Source organism: Pleurodeles waltl, chromosome 3_1 (genome assembly GCF_031143425.1).
Source record: "Pleurodeles waltl isolate 20211129_DDA chromosome 3_1, aPleWal1.hap1.20221129, whole genome shotgun sequence".
In the NCBI taxonomy this organism is placed as follows: domain Eukaryota; kingdom Metazoa; phylum Chordata; class Amphibia; order Caudata; family Salamandridae; genus Pleurodeles; species Pleurodeles waltl.
Genome location: NC_090440.1, coordinates 776,638,584 through 776,661,803, shown reverse-complemented (window position 1 = coordinate 776,661,803; position 23,220 = coordinate 776,638,584). Strand labels below are relative to the sequence as shown.

The following is a 23,220-nucleotide window of genomic DNA, read 5'->3' as shown; positions in this document are numbered from 1 at the left end:
AATGCCTCAGTTTGTAAATCTGGAGCAGTATAAAGCACTGCTTACCACCACACCTGCATAAAAAATAATGACACAACGATGGTGCAAAAGTCTTGCAAATGAGGCCCTAAGTGCTTTATAAATTAAATAGTTATGGGTGTTACATATAATAAAGGCGATCTAAGTAAATATATTTTACATCACATTTTGTATTAATAACCGAAATGCTGTGCTTCAGACAAATATTGTTATTGAAGATGTCACACTCTGTTGCTGAGTTACCAAAATATTATTGTCTGTTAATTTGCTTGTTTCATTTTTTTTTCCTTTATGCCACTGGTATATTAAATATCTTCCTTTCACATGCCAAACTGGGTGTTGAAATTCAGTAGGACGTGCACCTCTGCCTGTAAAATGTGGCTTGAGGTCTCTGAGACTCATATCTCCCATACAGACTTTTGACTGAATGGGGAATCAATGAAGGTTGAGGCCTCCACAACACAGCGGCTGCAGGGGCCTGCTTTATGTCCCAGCTTAAATAATTTGCCTCTTTTTACTGACTAAAATGTTCTCTCTGTTGCCTAGTGAAATGGAACATTGCACCCTAGATAGGGAAACACTAGGGAAATATCAATTCGACTTAGTGTTTCTGTAATGAAAAGTTAATTATTATGCCGATTTTATACATGGTAATATCTTAAAGGTTCAACGTAATAAGGGCTCAGATGTTTTAACTGAAAATCCGATTTCCTCTCCAGTGCTACTTCCATAATTTGATGACATGGAAAACCACAAAATCGTCATTCATAGAGGTTTAGCAATGATGTTGGTTTCCTACATAGTGTTCCTACCTTTCAAATTACATTATGGCTTTTATCTAATTCACAAATAATTCCACATATGATCCTTGAATACATTCAGGTTATTTTTCCGGGAATACTGACATACATACAATTTACACAATCGGGATTTGCAGAAGGATACTTAAGTATTACCTACAATTCGTGCAAATGTGCATTTCATTTTCTTTGCTTTTTCTTAGGACCCCTTCGCCTTAAACCGGCAATAAATTTGGCGCTGTTCCCTGACCACTTCCGCTTACCTCTGCATTTGACAGTACAGTTGTGAGCATTGTCATGCTGACACACAATGGGTATGTGGATGCCCACAAAATCATGTAATCGTGGTTGTTTACTTACTTTAGCAAAAAAAATCCCACGAAGACCAACAAACTTACCCAAAAGCCTAAAAGTGCCAAAGCAGAAATTTACCCATAACTGAAGAATTGTCATAGTTGGTAATCCTATTTATTTAGTTTGGTAAAAATCTGCTATTACTGATGGGAGTTTTCTCTCATACCAGGCGCTGATTTTCAAGTTTAAATTAAACGTAGCTGCTAATTAGCTTTGCCAATAGAAATGTACACAGTGGCCATCAGGGATGGAAAAAAGCAGCCACAAGTGACCATTATGGAATAGTTACAGATGATCTTCAGGTCTCCCTAAAGCCATGAAGTAAGTTGCAAAACAGCTTCTAAAAGAGGGATTTAGTCTTTGGCTGCGATTACATACCCGTTAGGCCTGAGATCTGGCAGTGCTCTATCCATCGGTAAGCGGTCACTCAGGTAGGCATTGTATCCATAATACTGAAATTGTTTCAGGGCAATTCTTCTGTTCTCAGGGCTGAGATCCTGACCCCAGTGTGCAAATAGAGAGGAATCAGTGAAAGCTTCAGCAGCATTTTCTTCTGGCTTGGGAGGGGCTTCTAAAAACAAAAGCAAGAAAATTAATTTTAACAAATTACCGGAAATACTGTAACTAAACATTTAAAAACATGCCAAGATAGACTGAAGAATGAAAGTATAAAACAACGAATATTTAATATTTAGAAACTGAAAATAACATTATCCATACATTCACCATCCACCACAGAAATGTTTCAATAACAGCATCCGTATGTGTAAAATTAATATTTTACTGCAGGAATATGGAAAAAAGTCTTAAGATTTAGCTTACCAGTAGGTTATTGTTATCTGTATCATTTGTCTTTTGTGATATTTATTAGAGTGTTTAATAGTATGGACATAGTCAATAAAACAGCGGAGCACATTATTTAGAAAAAAGTGTGTGTTGTTTTTTAACGATACACACAAGCTTCAAAGATATTCAAGGATGTTTACAAAAAATGGGGTAAAACATGGGATAGGTGAAAACGGACATATTTACAAATAGAGTGGATGCCTGGAAGGAGGTTATGTGGAGAAAAGGGAGTTGCCAGAGAAAGAGTCATTCACCGATGAAGTCACTTTTATAGGCATTGCTACAGCATTCATACTTTTATTAATCCATCCTATATTTGATCTGCATACTAATCTCCACTGTTCGATCAAACGTGTTCTATAGTAAAGTTTACAATTTTAAATATCACAATAATTTCAAGATAATTACTTTTTTTATCCTTTCAGCATGTCTAAAACACATCAATTGTGAGTGCTTGCTGCTGCCCTGGTCCCCCTTACACCAGTTGTTTGCTGTATCAATGTCACACAATTCAGCTAGGGTTCACAGACGTAGAAGCAACAATGGGGCATTTTTTTCAGGATAATGAACAAACTGCAATAAATGGTTTCCTCAACTAAGCATTTTATACATTTAAGTGGCAAACTCTTATTTGAAGATATATTCAACGTATTTTCCCTCCATATATACAAAATAAAATATTACAAACTGCATGTGATGTACAAACAGAAAAACATTTCAATTCTAGTGCCTCCCCAGTATAAGCAAGATGAAACCTTTGATATATCTGCTTTCAATGATTTTATACTAGTATAACGCACTTGCATAATGTTATGAGATGGAGCACACCAAACTAGGGCCACAGAAAGTTACGACTCCACCTGATGGCCCTGTGTCACCGTCATAAAATGGGTGCACTTCACAGAGGGTTTTAGTAAGTTTGTTTGATGAGTTCAAGGCATTGGGTAATTCCTTTTACTTAACCTCATTACTACCCCTTGATGCAGTGGCGTAGCAAGGGTGTCTTGGGCCTAAATGCAAGAGTGAAAAGCTGGGTGTGCAGACACACATTCCAGGTTGGTATTAAAAGACGGCCACATTTATAATCCTTGGGTAATCACTGGGTTGCTGGAAGTCCCATGCACCACCTCCTCAGCACCTACTGCACTAATGATCCCTACACCACTATCTATGGGTCTCTGCATTTTTTAATCAACCTATCTTTCCTCTCTCATCCTAGCTCCATTCCTCTCTCCTCTCACCTCCCTCCTTTAACTCCCTCCCCACCTTATCACCTTCCAGGCTTTCTCTACACTACCTCCTCTCACTCATTCCTATTTCCTTCCTCGCTTTCTCACTTTTTTCTTCTCTCGTCACTCTACTTTACCCTCCTCTTCCTTCCTCCCCACTTCTCTCTCGTTCTCTGATCTTTTTCTGTCTCTTCTAACTCCTACCATTTTCTACCCAACCTCCAATTAATCACTCTGTCCTCTCTACCCACTTAGCCCATTAATTTTTCACAATCATATCTTGTGTTCATGTCTCTTTTTCACCCTGTCCCGATTTCTCTCTACCTCTCTCACATCTTTATTTATGCCCTTTTTCCTCTTTATTCACTTTTTACTTGTTCTTATCTCCTTTCTCTTTCTCTAGTAGGTACCTAATTTCCTTTTCTCTCACGCTTTACTGTCAATGTCCTGTATTACCCTTTAGTTTTTCTTCACTTTTCTCTCTATTCTCTGGTGCTCTCCTATCTCGCTTCCCAATTTCTTCATCCTCTTTCTGTCACCTCCTTGCCTCATTTACTTTTCAACTTTTTTCTCTCTCCATCTTTGTCTTTCCTTCTCTCTCTCTACAATCTACCTTTAGAGGTTCTCTTTCTTCTTCATATCATGTTCTTCCATCTCCCTTACATGGCTTTCTTTAAATTTTTGGTCCTTCGTACCTTTTCTTAAGTTCTTTCCTATCCTGTCTCTTTCTATCCATTCCTATCCTTCCTATCATCTTTCTCATGTTCGCTCGTCCACACTTCCCTGTTGCTTGGCTGTACTGCTCACCCCACAGAGTCCCAAATGTGTTCTTTACTCCACTAGCAAGTGTAAACAGATCCACGCCCTAGGAAGGCATTCATAAAAGTTATACAGTTGGCCTAATAAATAAACTGCAGCTGATGTAATGCATCACATGGCCCTGGTGCAACTTCACTGAGTGCATCATTGTCACGCCCTTGCCATAATCAAGTAATGTTGTACATAATTACATCGCACTCAAAGGGTGGGAGGATGAGCTCTACAGCAGGTATTTGCAGGAAAATTTAGCAAAACCCACAAACCACTTGGGTTTTGTGGTGATTCCAGATTGTTTTTTTAGATCTTCTTGCTCTGGAAATGGACAGAGATTTACTCCAGGCGAGGGCTGGAGGAAATCCCTTTCCATAACTAAGGGAAAAGGAAAACTTTCAAAATCAATTGGGGCATGGGCGAGAAAAAAAAGAAAAACAATTTACTGCAGTGTGGAGATATTTTGACACCCAGGTAGTGTGCGTGGAAAATCCAAAACCCGCTGTGTCTGAATTGAGGGGGTCACAGACCCAGTATATTTACCCAAATGTGCCTTTGAAGTAGAGGAAACTTCAAAGAGTGGTTTTGAAGTGTACCAGTTCCCCTTCCAACCCAGTCCTGTCTGCCAGGAGATCTGTGGGAAGGTATCAGTCCTTTGTGTGAGGTCTGGCCCCTAGCCTTTGAAGTGTAAGTGAGAGCCCTTTCACCCTTCCTGTCCAAGAAGACCCATCACTATGCAGTTGAATGCAGATGCAGCTGAGTGGCCTGTGTTTATGGCTGTCTAGGTGGAATGCACAAGAGGGGGCTGTCAACCAACACAGACTAGAAGTGGATTGGAGAGAGGCTGTAAGGCACAAAGAGCAGTAAGTGCAGAGAATTGCCTACTTTCTAAAAGTGGTAATTCTAAAACAGCAATGTTAAATCAACTTTACCAATTAACAGGATTTCTCACTACCATTCTAACCATGTCACACATGACAATGCTACTTCTCTCAGATCAGAGATTACCACTTAAAAGTAAATAAGGGTATTCCCAATGATGGCCTATGAGAGGGACAGGCTTCACTGTGGTGAAAAACGACTTTGGGAGTTTTTCACTACCAGGACATGTAAAACCTACAAGTACATGTGCTACCTTTTACTTGCATAGCACCTGCACTGTGGGCTACCTAGGACCTACCTTAGGGGTGACGTATATGTAATAAAAGGGGAGTTTAAGGATAGTCAGGTAGTTTTAAATGTCAAGTCAAAGTGTCAGTGAAACTGCACAAACAAGCCTTGCAATGGAAGGCCTAAGACACGGCTAAGGAGCTACTTATGTGGGTGGCACGATCAGTGCTGCAGGCCCACTAGTAGCATCTAATTTAGACGCCCTGGGCACATATAGTGCACCTTCCTAGGGACTTATAGGTGAATTAAATATGCCAGTGGGGTAGGAGCCAATGTTACCATGTTTAGGGGAGAAAGCACAAACACTTTACCACTGGTCAGCAGTGGTAAAGTGCGCAGAGTCCTAAATCCAGCAGAAAAGAGATCATAAAAATGGAGGTAGGCAGGCAAAAAGTTGGGGGAAGACCACCCCAAGGCTGTCAGGTCTAATAATTACTTACTAGGTAAGTAGGCACACTAAGCAATATTGTGGTTTTAGTCAAAAGGGAAGTGTCATTAGAGTTGGTGTTACAATCATGTTATATTCCCTAGCTAGTAACGTAATTTGACTTGGCCTTTTACAAAAAACTGCAAGTTTGCAGGCACGGGCCCCATGCACAGAGGCTCTCATTTTGAGTGTGGCGGTTTTAAGACCATCACACTAGCGGTGGCGGTCGGTCTGCCACCATAGTGGTGGTCTGACCACCACATTATGACCGTGGCGGAGCTACCACAGTCGAATTACCGGCACTGCCTGGTTGCCGCCAGTTGACAGCCTGGCGGTCTCAGCGATCGTATTCCCCCAGGGCAGTGCTCCGGATTACAAGTCCCCTTTCCACCAGCCTTTGCATGGCGGTCCGACTGCCATGCAAAGGCTGGCAGAAAGGGGATGTTGGGGCTGTCCATGGGGGCCCCTGCACTTGGCATGGGCAGTGCAGGGGCCCCCATGGACAGCCCAGTCGTGGTTTCCACTGCCTAAATTAGGGACAGTGAAAAGTGCGACAGGTGCTGCCACACCAGATGTACTGCAAGATTGTAGCCGGCTCGATTACGAGCCGGTGTTAATGTTCTGGTGAGTTCGCTGGGCCGGTGGGTGGAAACACTGTTTCTGCCACCTGCCAAAGTCATGATGAGCCCCAGAGTCTTTTCTGCATGTTGATCTAACTTACATATGCAGAGGACTTGGCATGTGAGTGCAAGGTAAACACACTATTACCACACTAAGGAGTAAAAAACGTCTGAATACATTTCACTCATAAGGTGTGTAGTGAGAGTTACAAGGTGGGTTTTCTGTAGAGAGTTTCACTCAAAACATGAAAGTACATGGGTTTTCCTTAATGCCTCTATTACCCCCACCCTGGAAAACGTTTGATATTTACTTCTGCGAAGGGGGAGGGCGTAAATCCCTTTCCATGATAGAAAAAGGAATGTAAAAAAACAAAAAATGGAAGGGGTTTCACCACATGCAAAATATTTCTATGTGGATAAAACTATGCACTTGCACAAAGACAAGGGCATTTCACTAGACGTAATTATACAAAACATACAAATACTTGTGCAAAAATACTCCTGCATTGTCACACACAGGAATTCACAAGGCTTTCTGTAAGTTAGTCTGGAAAACTGCAGCTTTTTAGGTATATTTCTGAAAACTTCTTGAATTCCTACAGCTCATAAATCTGGATTGAGAAGAGGTCCTTGATCTGCAGGTGTAGGATTATACATTTCTGAGTAAATCGTGCCTTTTGCCTTATGAAGTTCCATATAATTCATATTGTTGCATTAGCTGCAGTACCTTAGCTTTTTTGTGGATCGTCTTCACTGCCACCTGCGGTACTTATTTACTTATAAATTTATTTTTTTCTTGTGTTGTACCAAAATATTATTGTGTTCACTTTAACACTCGGAAGTGGGAAGTTAGTGCTAGGGGAACAGGAAATACACCCTCAGGCTTGTTCATCGGTCAATTCTCGAAGTACAGTGAAGAGGGTGATACTATCCGGTGTATGAATGACGGGTCTCGGTCTCTTGGAGGAGTGTAGTGATCGAAAGACTATATGAGAAAGTTGTCACTAGGCACAGGAACTGCATCACAGTGAGGGTCGAAGCTTTCTCCTGCACTAATGGCACACAACTACACCTCAGAATCAACCCAAACAGTCTCAGTACCACGTGTGAGCGATTGCTTCTGTGCCACTATTGGATGATTATCAGTTTCCTTAGGAACCATGGAGACACAACTGAAGTCCTGGTTGTGGACAATTGCCCTTACTGCTGGGTCTCCTTTTGCAGGCTGGAAAAGCTAGGTCAAGAGGCTAGGTGTTATTGCTTTGTTAGAAACTTGGGAGTGGTGTTTGTGATGTTCCCTTTAATGCCCCAGTGAAAAAGCTGTGCGGGCTGCTAGCTTCCAACAATTGAAACTGCTTTGTGAAATTCTCCCTTTGTTTACTTCCATCCTTTCATTCCCTGGGCTTGCTTGTTGTGGCACTGTGACTACTGTAATTCCAAGAACCTAAGACTTCTGATTAAAACACTGAATCGACTGCACCAACTTCCAAATATTATAGTCAGGGTAGTCTATGCCCTCGGGTATTCAGAACCTGTGTCCGGGGGCAGGCAAGGTTTCCTCCTAAACAATGTATTCACATTCAAATTGAGTATTATAAATCCAGTGCTAAAAATTTCCGAGATCCTTCTGCCTCTTCAGGAATACTGGCTGGTCGTTTCCTGCCACAGCTGCATTGGGCATCCTGCAAACTTCAAACCAGGAAATAGGCATATCTGTGAAGTCCATATCAAGCGGTGGTAAGGAGCCCACATCTACTCCTTGCTGTGTGATGCTTTGCCATGTTCGAGATAGTGGCTCGGCAACTTTGAGTTGATGCCGCAAACGTCTGTGAGCCTGTGCCTCTGGAACTGCTGGGCACCTCATAAGCAGAACCCAGACAGACATCATTTGGTGGGACTGCTGAGTTGTGCTTTTCACTAGGTACAAATCCTGTATTATTCTCTAATATCTGACACCCATAATCTGTTCTTTCTGGGAGTTTTTCAAACCTCCCTCTTTTATAAATGTTTTATTCTTGCGTACCATTTTGTATATCTTTCCATGGTCATTTTTAAAACCTTTAAATAACTTCTTTGATCATGTATTACTGTCGTACTGTGAGGACGGTCAAGACCCTGACTTATAAAGTGTGCTGCCGTTTGATGATGCAAGTCCAAAAAGCACATTTGACACCCCTAGCGCGATCTTTTACCTCTTGGAAATGGACCAAATAAACCAAGTCCTTCACACGCACACATACAATCACAACGATGGGTTTACATCGCTTTCAATAACAACTTTCATGCATATGGTTCCTGTGACTTTGGACTCCTTCTAGCCCCATTGAGAAATGACCAGCCTCAACATTTTACAACAGATTAATATCACGGCAGTGCTGTAATAATTTTAGAAAGATTGCACAAGATAACAAATACTGCATGGAAGTGAAAGTGACAAACATGAATGCTGCCCCTTTTAATGCTGATTTAGTATTCTGGTATACAAATTATGAGAAGTCCAGTTTGTAGAGTCCCATGAGTGCCAGAAGATACTGGCTCTGACAACTCTGGTCTTTCCCATGTGGTGTCCTGGAGCACCTGTACTGCAGACCCCACACCCCACCAAATACCCATTTTGTGCACCTGACTATTAGGGTAGCGAGGCAGATCAGTCAAAGCAACCAAACAAACACGTAATTACCTGTTTAGCACATGCTTTTTCTCATAAAAAGGAAACGTGCTGTTTGATACACAAAACTAAATATTACATACAAATTAATAAATATATACAAAATGGCAGGTGGAAATATTTACGGAGACTCTTTCTAAAGGTCCTCACAAGTTGTGTGGGCTCACACTGAAGAAGAGTCAGAAAGATCATGTAACTCCCTAAATGTACCCTGGTGCCCCTATGCTGCAGGTAGTGGTCTGCACACCAACAAACCATTCTTCCTAAAAACACAATACCCACAATTGCATGTACCACAACATGAGAAGTGCATTAATAGTCGGGCCTATTAGCTCCGTAGAAACAATCACCATGACAGTCAAGTGTAAATCATAAGACCTGATCCATGATGACTCTCACATCAAACCTATTTCAAGAATACGCACTGTGTGTAACCTTCATTGACATTACAAGTGTGCAGTAATTTAAACTATAATTTGGTACATGCCAACAAAGTGTTCAAATGGTGAATAGTTCAGTGTTAGGAACTTAATTTCATAATGCCTATAGTCCGCTGGTTCTACTACTACTGGCCGCCTTGTTGTCTTGAAAGGCTTCGGTGCACTGTCACATGTCGCCTCCAGCCAGAACTAGTCCACAGATGTCCAAGAACACCCCACTCCAGTGTCAAGATGCCAGGCAAATATATATTTTACTGTTCCAGAGAGGGAGTGGAGACACCACTGCCACAAACTGTGGTGATTGAACTGAAAGAGTCCCACAAAGTATAAGACTGGAATCTTCTCTAGGCAGGGGTTCAGCCTCATAGTAGGCCCTTCCCTTTTCTTCTGGTGTCTGTCTCTTTCAACTTTCAAATTCTCACCCTGAGACATGGTGTCAAAAGATAAGGTGAAGAGTTCTAGAAGGTGGGACTCTTTACTAAATCTAGAGATTCCACATCACCCTTTAACCTGACAGGCACTTTCTAGAAGCAGCCCATAGGCCGGCCTAACCCTCTGCAGAGCATCTTGGGTATCTTTAAAATGACGTAATCAAGCGGTGGTCAGTAGAATCTCTCCCAGTACCCTAGCTCCTCCTCTAAGTGACACTATAAAACGTATTACTTTTCCTCAAAGGGAGCCCCTAGTGTTGCTGATTCAACTTGTTCCCCCTTTGTCCCTATGAGAAGGCCATGCCTAGGATTGCCTGCTGGAGTCAGCTCATGACCTTATGCAGATTTCCCCTACTTCTCTTACCAGAAGAAGGCTATTCCCAAGGAAATGGGCCTATTGTCCCTGAATGACTCTGAACAACCAGCGGGTCATCAATTTATTTAGCTTTCCCCCAGCAGGGTGGTTAAAATCTCAACAGTGTGGACTCTGGAAAATAATGGTAAAATCAAAAAAAATATATTCTATTTGCTCTGTGGACATTTTTAAACATAAGGAAAATCACTACAAATGCTTCTCTATGATGAATGAATTGACGTATATGTTGGTCAACATAGGGCCTTATATTAAAAGTCAATCAGTGGGGTTATCAACCAAGTCAGTTTTAGCAGACGTTTACGGTGAGTGCGACTCAATTCATGAGACTCGTCTATAATAGAGCTCTAAATACCAGAGGTCTAAAATAAAAATAAAAAAAAACTGAGAGCATTAGGTGAATCGCGACCCTCTAGCTAACATATGCCTAAAAGTACTTTGAAGCAGTGACTCTTTAATACGAGTAGTGTTCATTATTAGTTTGCTTCTGAGATTTACCTCAACTCTGCCTCTTAAAAATCTTTAACAGTTCTTTGCATGATTTCTGACTGGCTTATTTCTGACTTCACCACAAGTATAACAATAAAACCTTGCTTTGTTTCTCAGGCATTGGCACAAAATAACTCTCAAATAAATATGTTTTCATAAGACACCTGAGTGATTTTTAGGTGTAAACATGCAAGAATATATTAAAAATGGAGCTGATTTTGAAGTCATTTTGTTGTTGTTTCTAGACATTTAGGGCCTGATTCTAACTTTGGAGGACGGTGTTAAACCGTCCCAAAAGTGGCGGATATACCACCTACCGTATTACGAGTTCCATAGGATATAATGGACTCGTAATACGGTAGGTGGTATATCCGCCACTTTTGGGACGGTTTAACACCGTCCTCCAAAGTTAGAATCAGGCCCTTAGTCACCAAGGTGGACTAAATATGGTGGATTGTGCAACATCAGTCCCTTTACACTAGTTACAATTAAACACTCTGTCCATATTCTATGAACACTGATGAGTCTACCAGTGTAGATACTGAATACTTCTAATAACCAAAACCATGTTGGGGTATGTGCCCTAGATGAATGAAAAAGTTGCTGCATGAGGTGTTACATTATGTGCACAGACCTGCCATCCCATTCAAACCTCCATCGTACAGTTGATGCAGTTGGCTCGGACCTACATGACTGGAAGTGACAGCTTTGCATATTGATAAAGAACCTAATTTCAACACCTAAGAAAGTCGGCCACTATGTATTGGATGACTAAGATTGCAACTATTTAAACGTCTGTACATTGCAAGTGAGATGACTACAGAAGTTCATGCCACATGTGGACACGAAGGGTCACTGCTCAGTGAAACAGCTACAATGGATCGCTTTCCATAAAAGGATTTGGTTTAAGATTGTATGCATGACACACAGATCACTTTGTAGAAGGTCTCCCAGGTTTCTTTAAAAAACTATTGTCTTCAGTTTTCCCATCCTCATCTTATGGACATGTCCATCACTTTCTACTAAAGAGCCAGAGTTCACTAATGGGAAACTTAGTAGACAATACTTCTCAGTTCTCACTCTGACCCTATTGAATTCACATCAACTGGACATGGGAGGAATTTCCCATGTTTTCACCTTTAGAAAAGATCTTAATCCTTGCTTGCTTTTTCAAATGTTCAGCAGATGAACTGATATCTTCTTAATACTTGCTTGCCAGAGTGAAAAGGGTTGTATGTCAGAACATTGATAGCAAATATATAATTCCCCAAGTATATAATGGACTAAATATTGTTTACAAAACATTGCTCGTTTGGTTGTAGATTTTCCATTATTGACTCTAATGGGGTGATACTTTTACAAACAATACTTAGGACACCAATTTTGTTTCAGGTGATATTTAGACCACAATAGTCTGTGCAATACTGCATTGAAAGCCTATGTCTGCATGTGTGCTCTATAACATAAAATGTAACATAACGTTACATAACATTACATGTCCCCAATTGAAACATTCTCATAGCACACTGGGTTAATTAACCTCCTTTGAAATAGTAAATTGCTTTGTGCAGTCCCATGCTTTCAGAATATTCTGAATCTAGCATTGCACTGAAATCTGTAAATAATGTGATCCTTCAAATTCACACTAGACCAGGCCCACAATAAATGCATCAGTATGTTTTACCTGTCATTAGCTATTGTGGGGAAGAAACAAAATATTGCAGTATAAGGAATTAATGCACTTTACTGTCTCTTACCGTTTGTTACTTCATATCATTACCTGATAATATTACACCTAACACTAAATACATTTTGTCACACATACTAATAAAACACAACACAGAACGTGACAATATTGAACTAATTTGCTGTGGATAAATGCATACTTATTTATACAGCTCTTTCAAGAAGAATTGTTCAGCTACATAGATCTGCTGTTAGCCAATATGTAATTTTATCACTAAATATTTGCCATCATTTTTTTGCAGTGGTATATGGTGCAAAGTCGACCTGTAGGTATTGGAGTGCTTTACATGAGCACCAGTTGCATTACACCAGGCGCATTCAATAATTTATGCAAGGGTGATTAAGTGGTCTGCCCATTGTTGGACTTGACCCTATATGCAGGGATCAGCCCCAAACATTTTCTCCTTCAAGCCTCCTATTTTGCTGAATGCGTTTCTGTTGGCATTGAGTCTCTGCTCTTCACCACTGCTAACCAGTTCTAAAGTGCTTATGCTCTCTCCCTGAATCATGGTAAAATTACCCTACTCCTGAATGGCACATTTATTTTACTGTAAATTCCAAGTATATGGTTGCTACAATGTACACATGGCTTGTAAACTTAAATGCTACTAGTTAGTCTGCAGCACTCACTCTCCCACCCACTAAAGTAGCACTTAAAAACATGCCTAAAGCATGCGATTACGGCCTGTAGCCAGCTTTAACCTGCCTATTCTATCTGGCAAGATAAACCTTCTTTCAAGATTAAACGTTCCTTTTAAATACATATGTCACCCCATGGTAGGCCCTAAAGACCCATGGGGCAGGGTGCATTGTATTTAAAACATAGGGCATGTGGATTTAAGTTTTGCATGTCCTACTGTTAAAGTTGGATTTTAAGTCACAATTCAGAAAATGGCACTTTTAAAAAGTTGGCATTTCCTTACCCTAACCATCTGGTGGCAGTTGCCAGTGACCTGGGTCACATGACAGTGAAAGATTTTGCTGATGGGGTTTGTTTATTTCTGCCACACAGTGTGGCAAAGGCGACAGGGTATGGGGCTGTTCCCCACCCCACTTACATTTGAAAGGAACTTGTCTCCAGTACATACTAAGAAACCTGGCACTAGTCTTTTGTTACATCAGACCTATCGGAACCCTTACGGGAAGAGATTTCCAGAACCAGATATGGGGGTAGCCTATGGTGCCCCCTTCACTTCAAAGGCTGACACCAGGTATAAATATTGCACCCTCAGAACACCACTTCAATACATTCCTGGACCTGTGGAAGGCTTCAGAGGGACTGCCTGGACCCCCTAGAGGACTTCCCTGCTGCTACAGAGGACTGGCCTGCTACTTGAAGGCCTGCCTTGCTGCTTGAAGGAGAAACAGATGATTTATTTGAACCCATTAGCAACAGAATTAACTTTGGCTCTACCTCTTGTATAAGCTACAGGGACATAACAAGGACCTTGAACCCTACACCTGATCTCTGCTGGAGTGAGGAATCATAGCCCCACATTATGGTTCCTTGGAACTGATGTTAGAGGTGCTGCTCCTGTCTGAACCTAAACGTTGGAGAGACGCGGGAATGTGCACTGTTCCCCCTGGCTCCGTAACAGAGTGCTGCTTCAAATCCTGAAATGCACATGTCAGGATGAACACAGCCAGAGACCAGTCCAACCCAGCATGTGCACTTAAGCGGATGCTGCCGGTATTGTCATTCATCGGCACTGGACACCCCTTCCTGCCTTGACCTTGTGCCAGCAGACTGCTGTACTAAGTTGTAGAGCAACCAGGGTCTGAGTCTCTAGATGGGACTTCATTTTTATGAAATGGCATCACTGGTGCCTCATAAAGGGAGGTGCCAATGACCTAGCACCCCAGAAAATAAGCTGCCCATTGTATACGGGCTGTTTTTTGGTTGTGTGATTGGCTAACAGGGGCACTTCTAATTTGGTGCCCAGGCCTATTTGTTTGTCCCAGACCGACCCCATTGAGTTGATCTGAAAATACACTGTTGTTCTCTGCAATTTCTCCTCTCCCATAGTAGCTGTATCTTCTGACAGTGACTGATAGGATTGTGAGACAGATTACTTAAAATCGGCATTGTTACCAACGTTTTCAAATGCTGTTTTATACATTTGTACTGCTTTTGCAATAAACAGTATACTTTTTCTAATATTATAGACACAATGGGGGTTAAGGTAGGGTGACTTTGAACAGAAATCTAGTTAATAATAATTTCAGTAAGGCTCTACTTCGTTTCTTGATGCCTTGCCAAGGCAGACTCAGCTTTGCATTATTTCATGGTCGATAAAAACTGAGTACCATAAACTGGGTAACAGTAGCATTGGCTGCGCTATATACGTTTTTTTTTATTATTGTGGCATATACAATTATTTTCGACCTCCTAACGCAGGCATTTATTTAAATAGTTTTTTGCTGACGGTATATTCATGTATAAAACAGCTTGGAACTTTTTACTTTGCTTTACGCTATTTTGAAGTGTGCTAAGTTGTAATATGGAAAAATAACAAAAGAGCTCGCCTAAAAAACCTGGAATTTATTAGAAAATCCCTTTTCCAGACTTCCGACAAAATATGTGTCGGACTGTTTCGTGAAAGGATACTGGAAATCGTCTGTTCTCTCTGTTTGCAAAGCCCTCTTAAGCATGCTGGCTTCCAGTACCTTGAGTGTGTTCAATTTCTTCCTCGGAAAGCATCCTTGCCAGTTTCGTAAACATTCCATAAACTTAATAAGATGCTGCATGTGTGGCTACAAGTGCTAACAGAAGCTTGCCCGGTCTAGCATAAAGTAACCAGTGACGGAAAATGATAATTTCTTCCTCCCACGACCCTGATTCACAAAGTCCTTTCTGTGAGTTGTTGTGTTTTACACCTTCCATAGCCATGATTTACTGCTGGATTAGGCTCAGATCCTTGAAGAAATCAGAGGTACGAATGGCAAAAGGATAACACCGATATATGTGAGGCTCCTCGTTTTACCATTTTTTCACAGATAGTTGGAAACTATGTATTTCTCCATGTGTAGTTTTTTAGAACAGAAAAATGCCTTTGAGTGCCTCTCCCTGATGTCACTCTGAACTTCCAAGCAAAAACGTGTGTTCAGATTGACAGCAATTGGAGTTAAAAATGATATGGGGTGGGATCCCTACTACACTTGAAGATGTGAACGGACGTTTGCCCCACAGATATACAGCTGACTTCGTTGTCCTTATTGTGACTGCGAAAACCAATAGAGAGTGTATATACGTAAACATACTAACTACAGTTTAATTTTGTTATCCAGGACAAAACAAATATGGATAAATACCAAAAAGATGATCGAAAACTCAACATAAATAAGTTAAAGCACAAAGCCTTAAACATCTTAAATAGGAACAGGACAATATATTTAAATAGAGCAACATTCAACCTAAGGCATCTTGGTGCTTATCCGACAAGCAAGCACAGATATACTAATCCAGCAGGTTCTTACCTACTGTATAGATTTAATATAAAGCGGGTGATTATTCCACAACCTCAATCCCATACATGAAAGTGATTTTCCATCCATCCTCGCTTTATTGATTCGTGGTATAGCAAAGAGTGCTCAGGGGCTTAGCTTGGTCAGTATGATTGGGGGCGTGTGAGTTTCAGAATTCCCAACACTCACTCTGGGACATCATGTTAAAACACATGAGAAGCAGGACATGAGGGGGCTTAAAGGGTAGTGTAAAGAGAAAGAAGTGCTGATTGTTAAGGTAGGTAAAACACAATGGCATTAAAACTATTCAACATTTGTTAACACCTTCAACACGTAGAGCGAGGCATGTAAAAATCCCAGGTGAAAACCAACACACACTTTACGTTACCAGACTGAAAGCACTTGTACCCAACTATTTACTGCAGAATACATTTTTAGGGGGGGTGTAGCACCCCAAACATCCCACCCCCTCCTCCCCCAGCGCTTTGCCCCTGAAAGTGCTCTTGAATTAGAACAGAGACCTCTAGGGGGTGTATGTAATTGAATCTGACTGCTAGTGGAGTTTTTTCTATTCCCCAAAATATTCTGAACACAAGGCAGAGAACATTAAACAAAATGGGAAAGCATAACACAGCAGTCCACCTCCAACTTTACTGAAATGATGCAGAGGGGCTTTTATATCCACCTTGATTTACAAAGTCAAAAGCAATTTTTTCTTTTTACTAGAAGAGGTCAAAGCATCCTCATTAAAAAAACAAATTTCACGCTGTACCCCTGTTTACATGTGTCCCATATAGGTATGTTATAACTATTGCCACCCCAACAAGATAATACTACAGAGTTTCAAATATTCAGAGTGCCATTATTATATCCCATTTCAAGATTCCCATTTCAAATGGGGAATAATGTGCGGATTTTGGTGCTTTCTTCACCAAAATCTGCTTGCACCCTCTAAATTCCTTTTCTCTCCTATTAAAGTTCATTTGATTCGACTTTATCAAACCTAGTAATTACCAGATCGGGTAAACTTTGCACCATTCAAAATTATGATGCACAGCATAAACTGGTATTATGCAAGAATTGTAAAAAAATGGCACTCATAATCCAAGGCTGCTTATGTACAACAGTGTACTAATAACATACTGCTTACTAGATGTAGCGCAAGGTGATGATGTGTTTAACAGCTGTCTGACAAAATCTTGCCAACAAAAATATCGGCAACAAAAATATTGCCAAAAAATATCAAGGACCTAAATATCGTCTTTATATGTGAAGGCAAATATATTGATAATAAAAACATAGAAGAAAACAATACTGTAAAAAAATTGGTAATTATATAAAATTCAAATGATTATACAATATATAAACTTTAAAAATATGACATTTTAAAACACGCACACTAATAATAAAAAATAATATCACTAAATTATACCCTACAACTTAAAACCAAATAAAATGAAAATATATACTTTAAAATAATTATAAAAACTAGTAAATATGATATTGAAAAAATAAATATAACATTTATAGTAAACATTAATTATACATTTTTTATAATCACAAAAATAGATATTACATAATAAAACATGTATACAAAAACACAATAAAAACTAAATTAATAAAATAATACTGAAAAGGAGAAATAAAAAATACATTAACAAAGCATTCCAAATTCAAACAAAAAGATATTAAAACAACTGAAAAAAGTAGACTTGAAGGATAACATTCACTGCTCATGGTACCAGAACAGCAGTAGGGAAAGTGATGGACTTGAAAGAATCAGATTTCTATTCCCAATCCAACTTAAGCAGCAGTAGGGAAAGTGTTGGATGTTGGAGGAGTTAAAGTTACTCTTCCCACTCCATCCTAAGCAACATTAGGGAAAGTGTTAGACTTTGTAGGGGTTAGATCTACTATTTCTACTCTAAAACATCCAATCTAAACATTTGGAATAAAAAATCCAATATCATTTATGCAAAGTAATTAATATAGACTGTCCACAGAACAAAGAGTACACATATTTTGAAACAAAGTCTTGTGTAGTATGTTAAGTTGATTATTAATGACAGCGTTTTAATATTTAAATATGAGGCAAAAAAGGAGCACGTCTGACAGCCAGTATGTGTTTTGCCTCTTATTACCGTAAAGGCCTTGGCTTTTTTTCAAAGCTGAAATATTGAATTACAACGGATTATCTAATGAACAATATTTTTGAATATTGCGTTTTTGGTCCGACTGGTGTTCCACAGCACTCATGACAATCCTACCAAGAGTCACTAAGAGGTGACACGTGGATGGGGGAAATTTGTGGTATTAAAATAACTTTAATTGCAAAACCCACCATTTCAACCGTTATTTTTGCATTTGTCACCCCAAATGGGAAGGGTATTCCCAGACGTGGGTCCTGTGCTCACTATGCCACCAGATTCAAGCTGGCCTGGCTGAAGAGGGCTGATACCCCGAATCCGGTCCCAGGATGCTTATTTCTGGTCCAAGGAGGACCTGGCCTGGCAGTTCGGGCTGGACTGTTCCCATGGGGAACAGGGACAAGACTGATTTGCACATGGCTGGGTCCAAACCAGAATTGCATCGTGAGCAAAACAACTGATGGAATAAACCCAGATCTGTGACTGGGGGTGAATGTTTAATTTGGTCTAAATACAGGCCATCAACTGTTCTTTTTGCATTTTCACAAAGTTGGCATTTTCTTACTTTAGTCATTTGATGCCTACTGCCTGTCTCCAATACACGTCTGGGTTGGAGTGACAACTGTGCTTGTGCATTCCCTCTAGACAGCCATACACAAAGGGAGCTTAGGGGTGACTGGTGGGCCATCAACATCTTGATGAGCCATCCTGGGAAGGATGGCAGGAGGGAGCTGACAGACCTGAATAGGCAGCCTTCTGCCTCACACAAAGGGCTGCATATCCACCTGGAGTGAGTGCAGAGCCATGGGATGAAGTGAGGACCTCAGTACGCCTCAGTACTCTTCAAAGACCTTTCTTTGAAGTCTCCCCTCTTCAAAGGCACAACTGGGTATACGTCCTGGATGCCTGACTCCAACTTAGTACACTTCTGGACCTGTGGATACTCTGCCAGTAAGAAGGACTACTGTGCTGCACCAAGGACTGCTACTGTGTTGGGCTGCTACTCTACAAGGAACTGCTGACTGCTGTGCTGACCTGCTGCCTACTGCTCTCTTTCCTGGGGAAAGAGAACTGGACCTGCAACCTCCATCTTGAGCACAGGACCCCAGAGTGACTAAAAAAGGCTATTCTATTGGTCTCCTGATGTTAGCCTCATGCACATAACAGGCTCCACACAGCTCCTGGACCTGTCTTCTACAAGTTCCTGACCCCTAAGAAGTGACTCACAGGTCCCTGTGCAGATCTGCAGCTCTTGAAATCAAGCTTGTGCTGTTCACTTCGCTCTCACAAAGGATCATTGCGAGCGGGCGCAAGTTTGTCTTTTTGCATAGCAAGTATCACCACTCATGGCCGCGAGGGTCCATCCCGTCCATCTGCAATGTCCAGCTGCTCTTTGCGCTCCCTGGACCACTGCCAGCTATGCTCTCCTTGCTCCCAGCAAAATTATTTCCCGCGAACAAGACTCTTTGCATAATTCTAGAGACGGTAAAACTTCACTGCAACTTGTCTGGGACTGCACCAGACACATGGTCCATCGCGGTCAGCCTGAACTTTTGGATTTAACCCGGTCTAGTGCAACCAGATATCTCCGTTTGGTGCAGTATGCTTTTAAGCATTATATTGCATTTTAATGTTTAAACGTTCATATGTTGACTTCTACTGACTGGATGTTTGTCATTTTGGCCTTGTTTTGTTCATTAAATTATGTTCTATTTTTCTAATGTTAGTGGGTTATTTTTTTGTGGTGTTTACACTGTTTTACTGTTGGAATTGTTGCATAAATACTTCACACATTGCCTCTTAAGGTAAGTCTGACTGCTCTGTGCAAAGCTACCAGAGGATGAGCATAGGTTAATTTATGGTGTGTATCTGACTTTCACTGACCAGGATTGTAATTCCTTCTTGGACAGGGTGCATAGCTCACACAACCACAAACCCAATTTTTAACAGTTACTATTTGCAGTAGGGTAAAAAAAGAGTTCACATAATTAGAAATAAATTCCCTCAAAGTTTAATATTAAATTTGAAGCACTTTTGTTTAATGAAAGAAACACCAACAGAGAAAAATCTATTTGCCTAATTTATCTTACCTTCTACTAGTTGAAGAATATAGATGGCGAATTTCAACAGTTTTTTCACGGTCTGTTTTGTCTACGTGAAACAGGAATTGAGCAATATCTGGTTGCCCCATTCCCTATTACAAAAGCAACAAAAATGAATCATAGGAGAAAAGAAAAATAAGAGCGATCTGTGTCTTTTATTTCCCAAAGTTGGAAAAGTAAAATATTTGTAAAAAATATGAACCGTTCAAGACCTCTTACCTAGATATTTGTCACACCAACCATTTAAACAAAATCCTTCAGTATTCTTTAAACCACTGAAAGATATTGGTATAGCATCTTACGTATAAATGTTTGGTCGCTGATATTAACTTTTAAGTGTTTTGGATATGGGTTACAGTGTATTGTGAGGATGCTGTGTGTGGTTTATAAAAACACATGATACGTTTCCATACTAGCTGAGCACAATGGGAGGGTTTATCCGCTTTAGACAGGCAAGATGTTAGAATAACAATTGAGATTTTGAGCTTTCTGTCTCTCCTTCCTTGCCAAACACTCTCTTCCATAGCCGTAAATTAAGAATTTCTATTCTCCAAAATGTAAATTAATGTATCTCTCTATTTTTCCCTACATAATTAATTGGGACTTTTTTAAAGTTTTAGATCTAACAGATGCCCTGAAGAAGGCCATTAAGAATTATTCCAGAAGAACAAAGCAATTTGACATTAAACTGTATGCATCATTGTGCAAATTAATACTAATAAACATTTGTGTATTATAAAGGTTAACTATAAGTATGAGGTCACACTTTAAAAATGTGTTACTAGACAGCTGCCATATGGAAAAACAGTGCACTGCAAGCCGACTGCCTCCCCTGTACTGGACAGGGCATATTAGTCTTATATCAAGAGAAGACATTTCTAATTACTTGGTACCTTTTTAACATCAGAGTCTCATTTTGTTATTGTTTCATTAACTTTCATTATCTAGATGATTTTAGAATTCAATCATGCATGTCCTTCTATTACTACTTAGGCATGAAACAAAAATGCGAAAGAAAATAAGATGATAAATCACTGAAATGGAAAAACATGAAATAACTTGATAACATGAGACATGTCCGTCACGTTACAACAAAATGGATGTCAGCGCACTCCCTCAAAATGGATGTTTTTTTTTCCAAAAACTTTTATCTGACTCTGCCGAGTTGTCCAATCAATCTAGACAGAACCTCAAGTCGTAAAGCTACAGACAGCAACACATGAAGATGGATTTACAGCATTAGGCGCCAAAACATCCGCTGGTGATTATCGTTCCAAACCTTCATTGGCAAAGTCGCCTTTTCATCTTTTCTGGGCCTGCATTCTTAAGATTAAGGTGTTAAGTTCTTTTGAGATACCTTTCTTCTTTCTCGACAACTCTGACAAGCGACAGATCAAGGACTGGTTCCTTCCATTAGCTTCTCTTCTCCTTAAATATGTACCATTTCCTAATCTGCCACAACACTTTGTTACAGAAACCGAGTCCTGGGATAAACGTCATTTCACTTCAAGGATGAAATGTATGCTGAGCCTTCAGTTAAATAATAAACCGCCGCGCCGTGCCTGTCACCTCAGCGATGAAGGTGATTTTGGAACAGGATGCAAACGGCATGATAAAACGCGATAGGCAGAGGGGAAATATTTGCAGCAATGATGAAAGCGGAATGCATAAATGAACACAAGACAGAAAAAACTGACGGAAACTGGAAGTGGGGAAAATCCCAGTAAACATACCACTATAAACAGAGGTATTCACACTTTTTTCTGAGCATCACCACCTCCCTAAGCAAAATGTTTTGAAGATGGGCCTCCCTCCAAAACCTTACATGATCTCCTTGCATTCCTGGGCCCCAGTGCAACTGGAGCTGCTGCACTAATGATAGCTGTTGCCCCCATAAGCAGGCGAACTCCTCTTCTTCTTTCGCCCCTTCCACGCCACGCCCCACCACCACTTCAGTCTTGAAACCGACTGTCTGTCCCTTTCCGGAAAAAAAGAGATTGCGCATGTTACACCTCTTTTTGCTGTGTGGAAGCCCGCAGCCCTAATGCTAGCAAGGAAGATGAGCCCACATGCCCTCTTTTTAAAGTACAACATTCATAATTGTAATAGAGTGGCCCCTCCAAACCCTGGGCCCCAGTGCCACTGCACCTGCTTCACTAGTGATAGCTACTGCCTTGTGAAGTAGGCTGTGCCTTCTGCCCATTGTTAACAACAAGGACTCTGATCTCCCCTATCCCTCTCATGTCTCTGATGTTCAAACCATGGTGTCTCATCTGTCTATATTTTCCCCTCCTATGGGCCACTGTTCCAAGGCAACACAGCACGTATACCCTCGTCCCATAGTGTGAGAGAGGGAGGCTAGCACCAATGATGCCTACTGCTCTGCGAAGCGGCCTATCTACTCTGCCTATGACCCAGATCATCACCCCCAGGCTTGATGCCTAAAGCAGTCTTTCTGTTGCTTTGTGTTAAAAAACAGACACCTAACTCTCTCCCTCCCACCCTGATGCTTGGGTCCTGTTCTGTGCGCAGCAAGGTAATCTGGACCCTAATGCCAGCAAGGAATGTTGGCCCCACGCCCCTTTTCATAGTGGGGAAGGTTGGAGGGGCTCCAAAGCTATGAAGAGAGATCGAAAAGAAACATGTTTTCTCATCAGAGTGTCTGCTCCCTAAAATAAATGTAAATGTGTGCAATTGGACCATCACCAAATATAAATGTTGCTTTAAAGCCAGTAAAAGCTTTAATTAATGGAGTCGCTTGACACTTCATGGTGAGAACGATCTATTCTTTTTGAGAGGCAATATAAAGGACGTATCACTGGAGTTCTGAAGTGCATTCTTTTAAGGGACATTTAAAAATGTTTGAACTAAACACAGTAGGATCACTTATTACAAAAGTGTATATTTTTAATGTACTTGTTTTATCTTAAACACTACATTTTGCGGCAGCCTATTTTCTACTGTGCACTGCAATTATGAAATAAGGACAAATTCACAGTGCCTTCTGTCACAGGCTCAGACTACCTAGCACTATAAATAAACAGGTCACTAATCCTCGCTGCACCAATCTAGATTTAATTCTGTG

General features: G+C 40.6%; 1 protein-coding gene across 2 annotated transcripts in view; it reads right to left on the bottom strand.

Annotated features, from left to right (window-relative positions):
* GALNT18 (polypeptide N-acetylgalactosaminyltransferase 18) overlaps positions 1 to 23,220 on the bottom strand; it is a 1,605,564-nt gene that overhangs the window by 998,834 nt on the left and 583,510 nt on the right. For both annotated transcript variants that reach the window (XM_069223602.1, XM_069223603.1), the window contains exon 2: positions 1,551 to 1,743. In XM_069223602.1, coding sequence (XP_069079703.1) covers positions 1,551 to 1,743 — 193 coding nt within the window. The remainder of the gene's footprint in view (positions 1 to 1,550; positions 1,744 to 23,220) is intronic.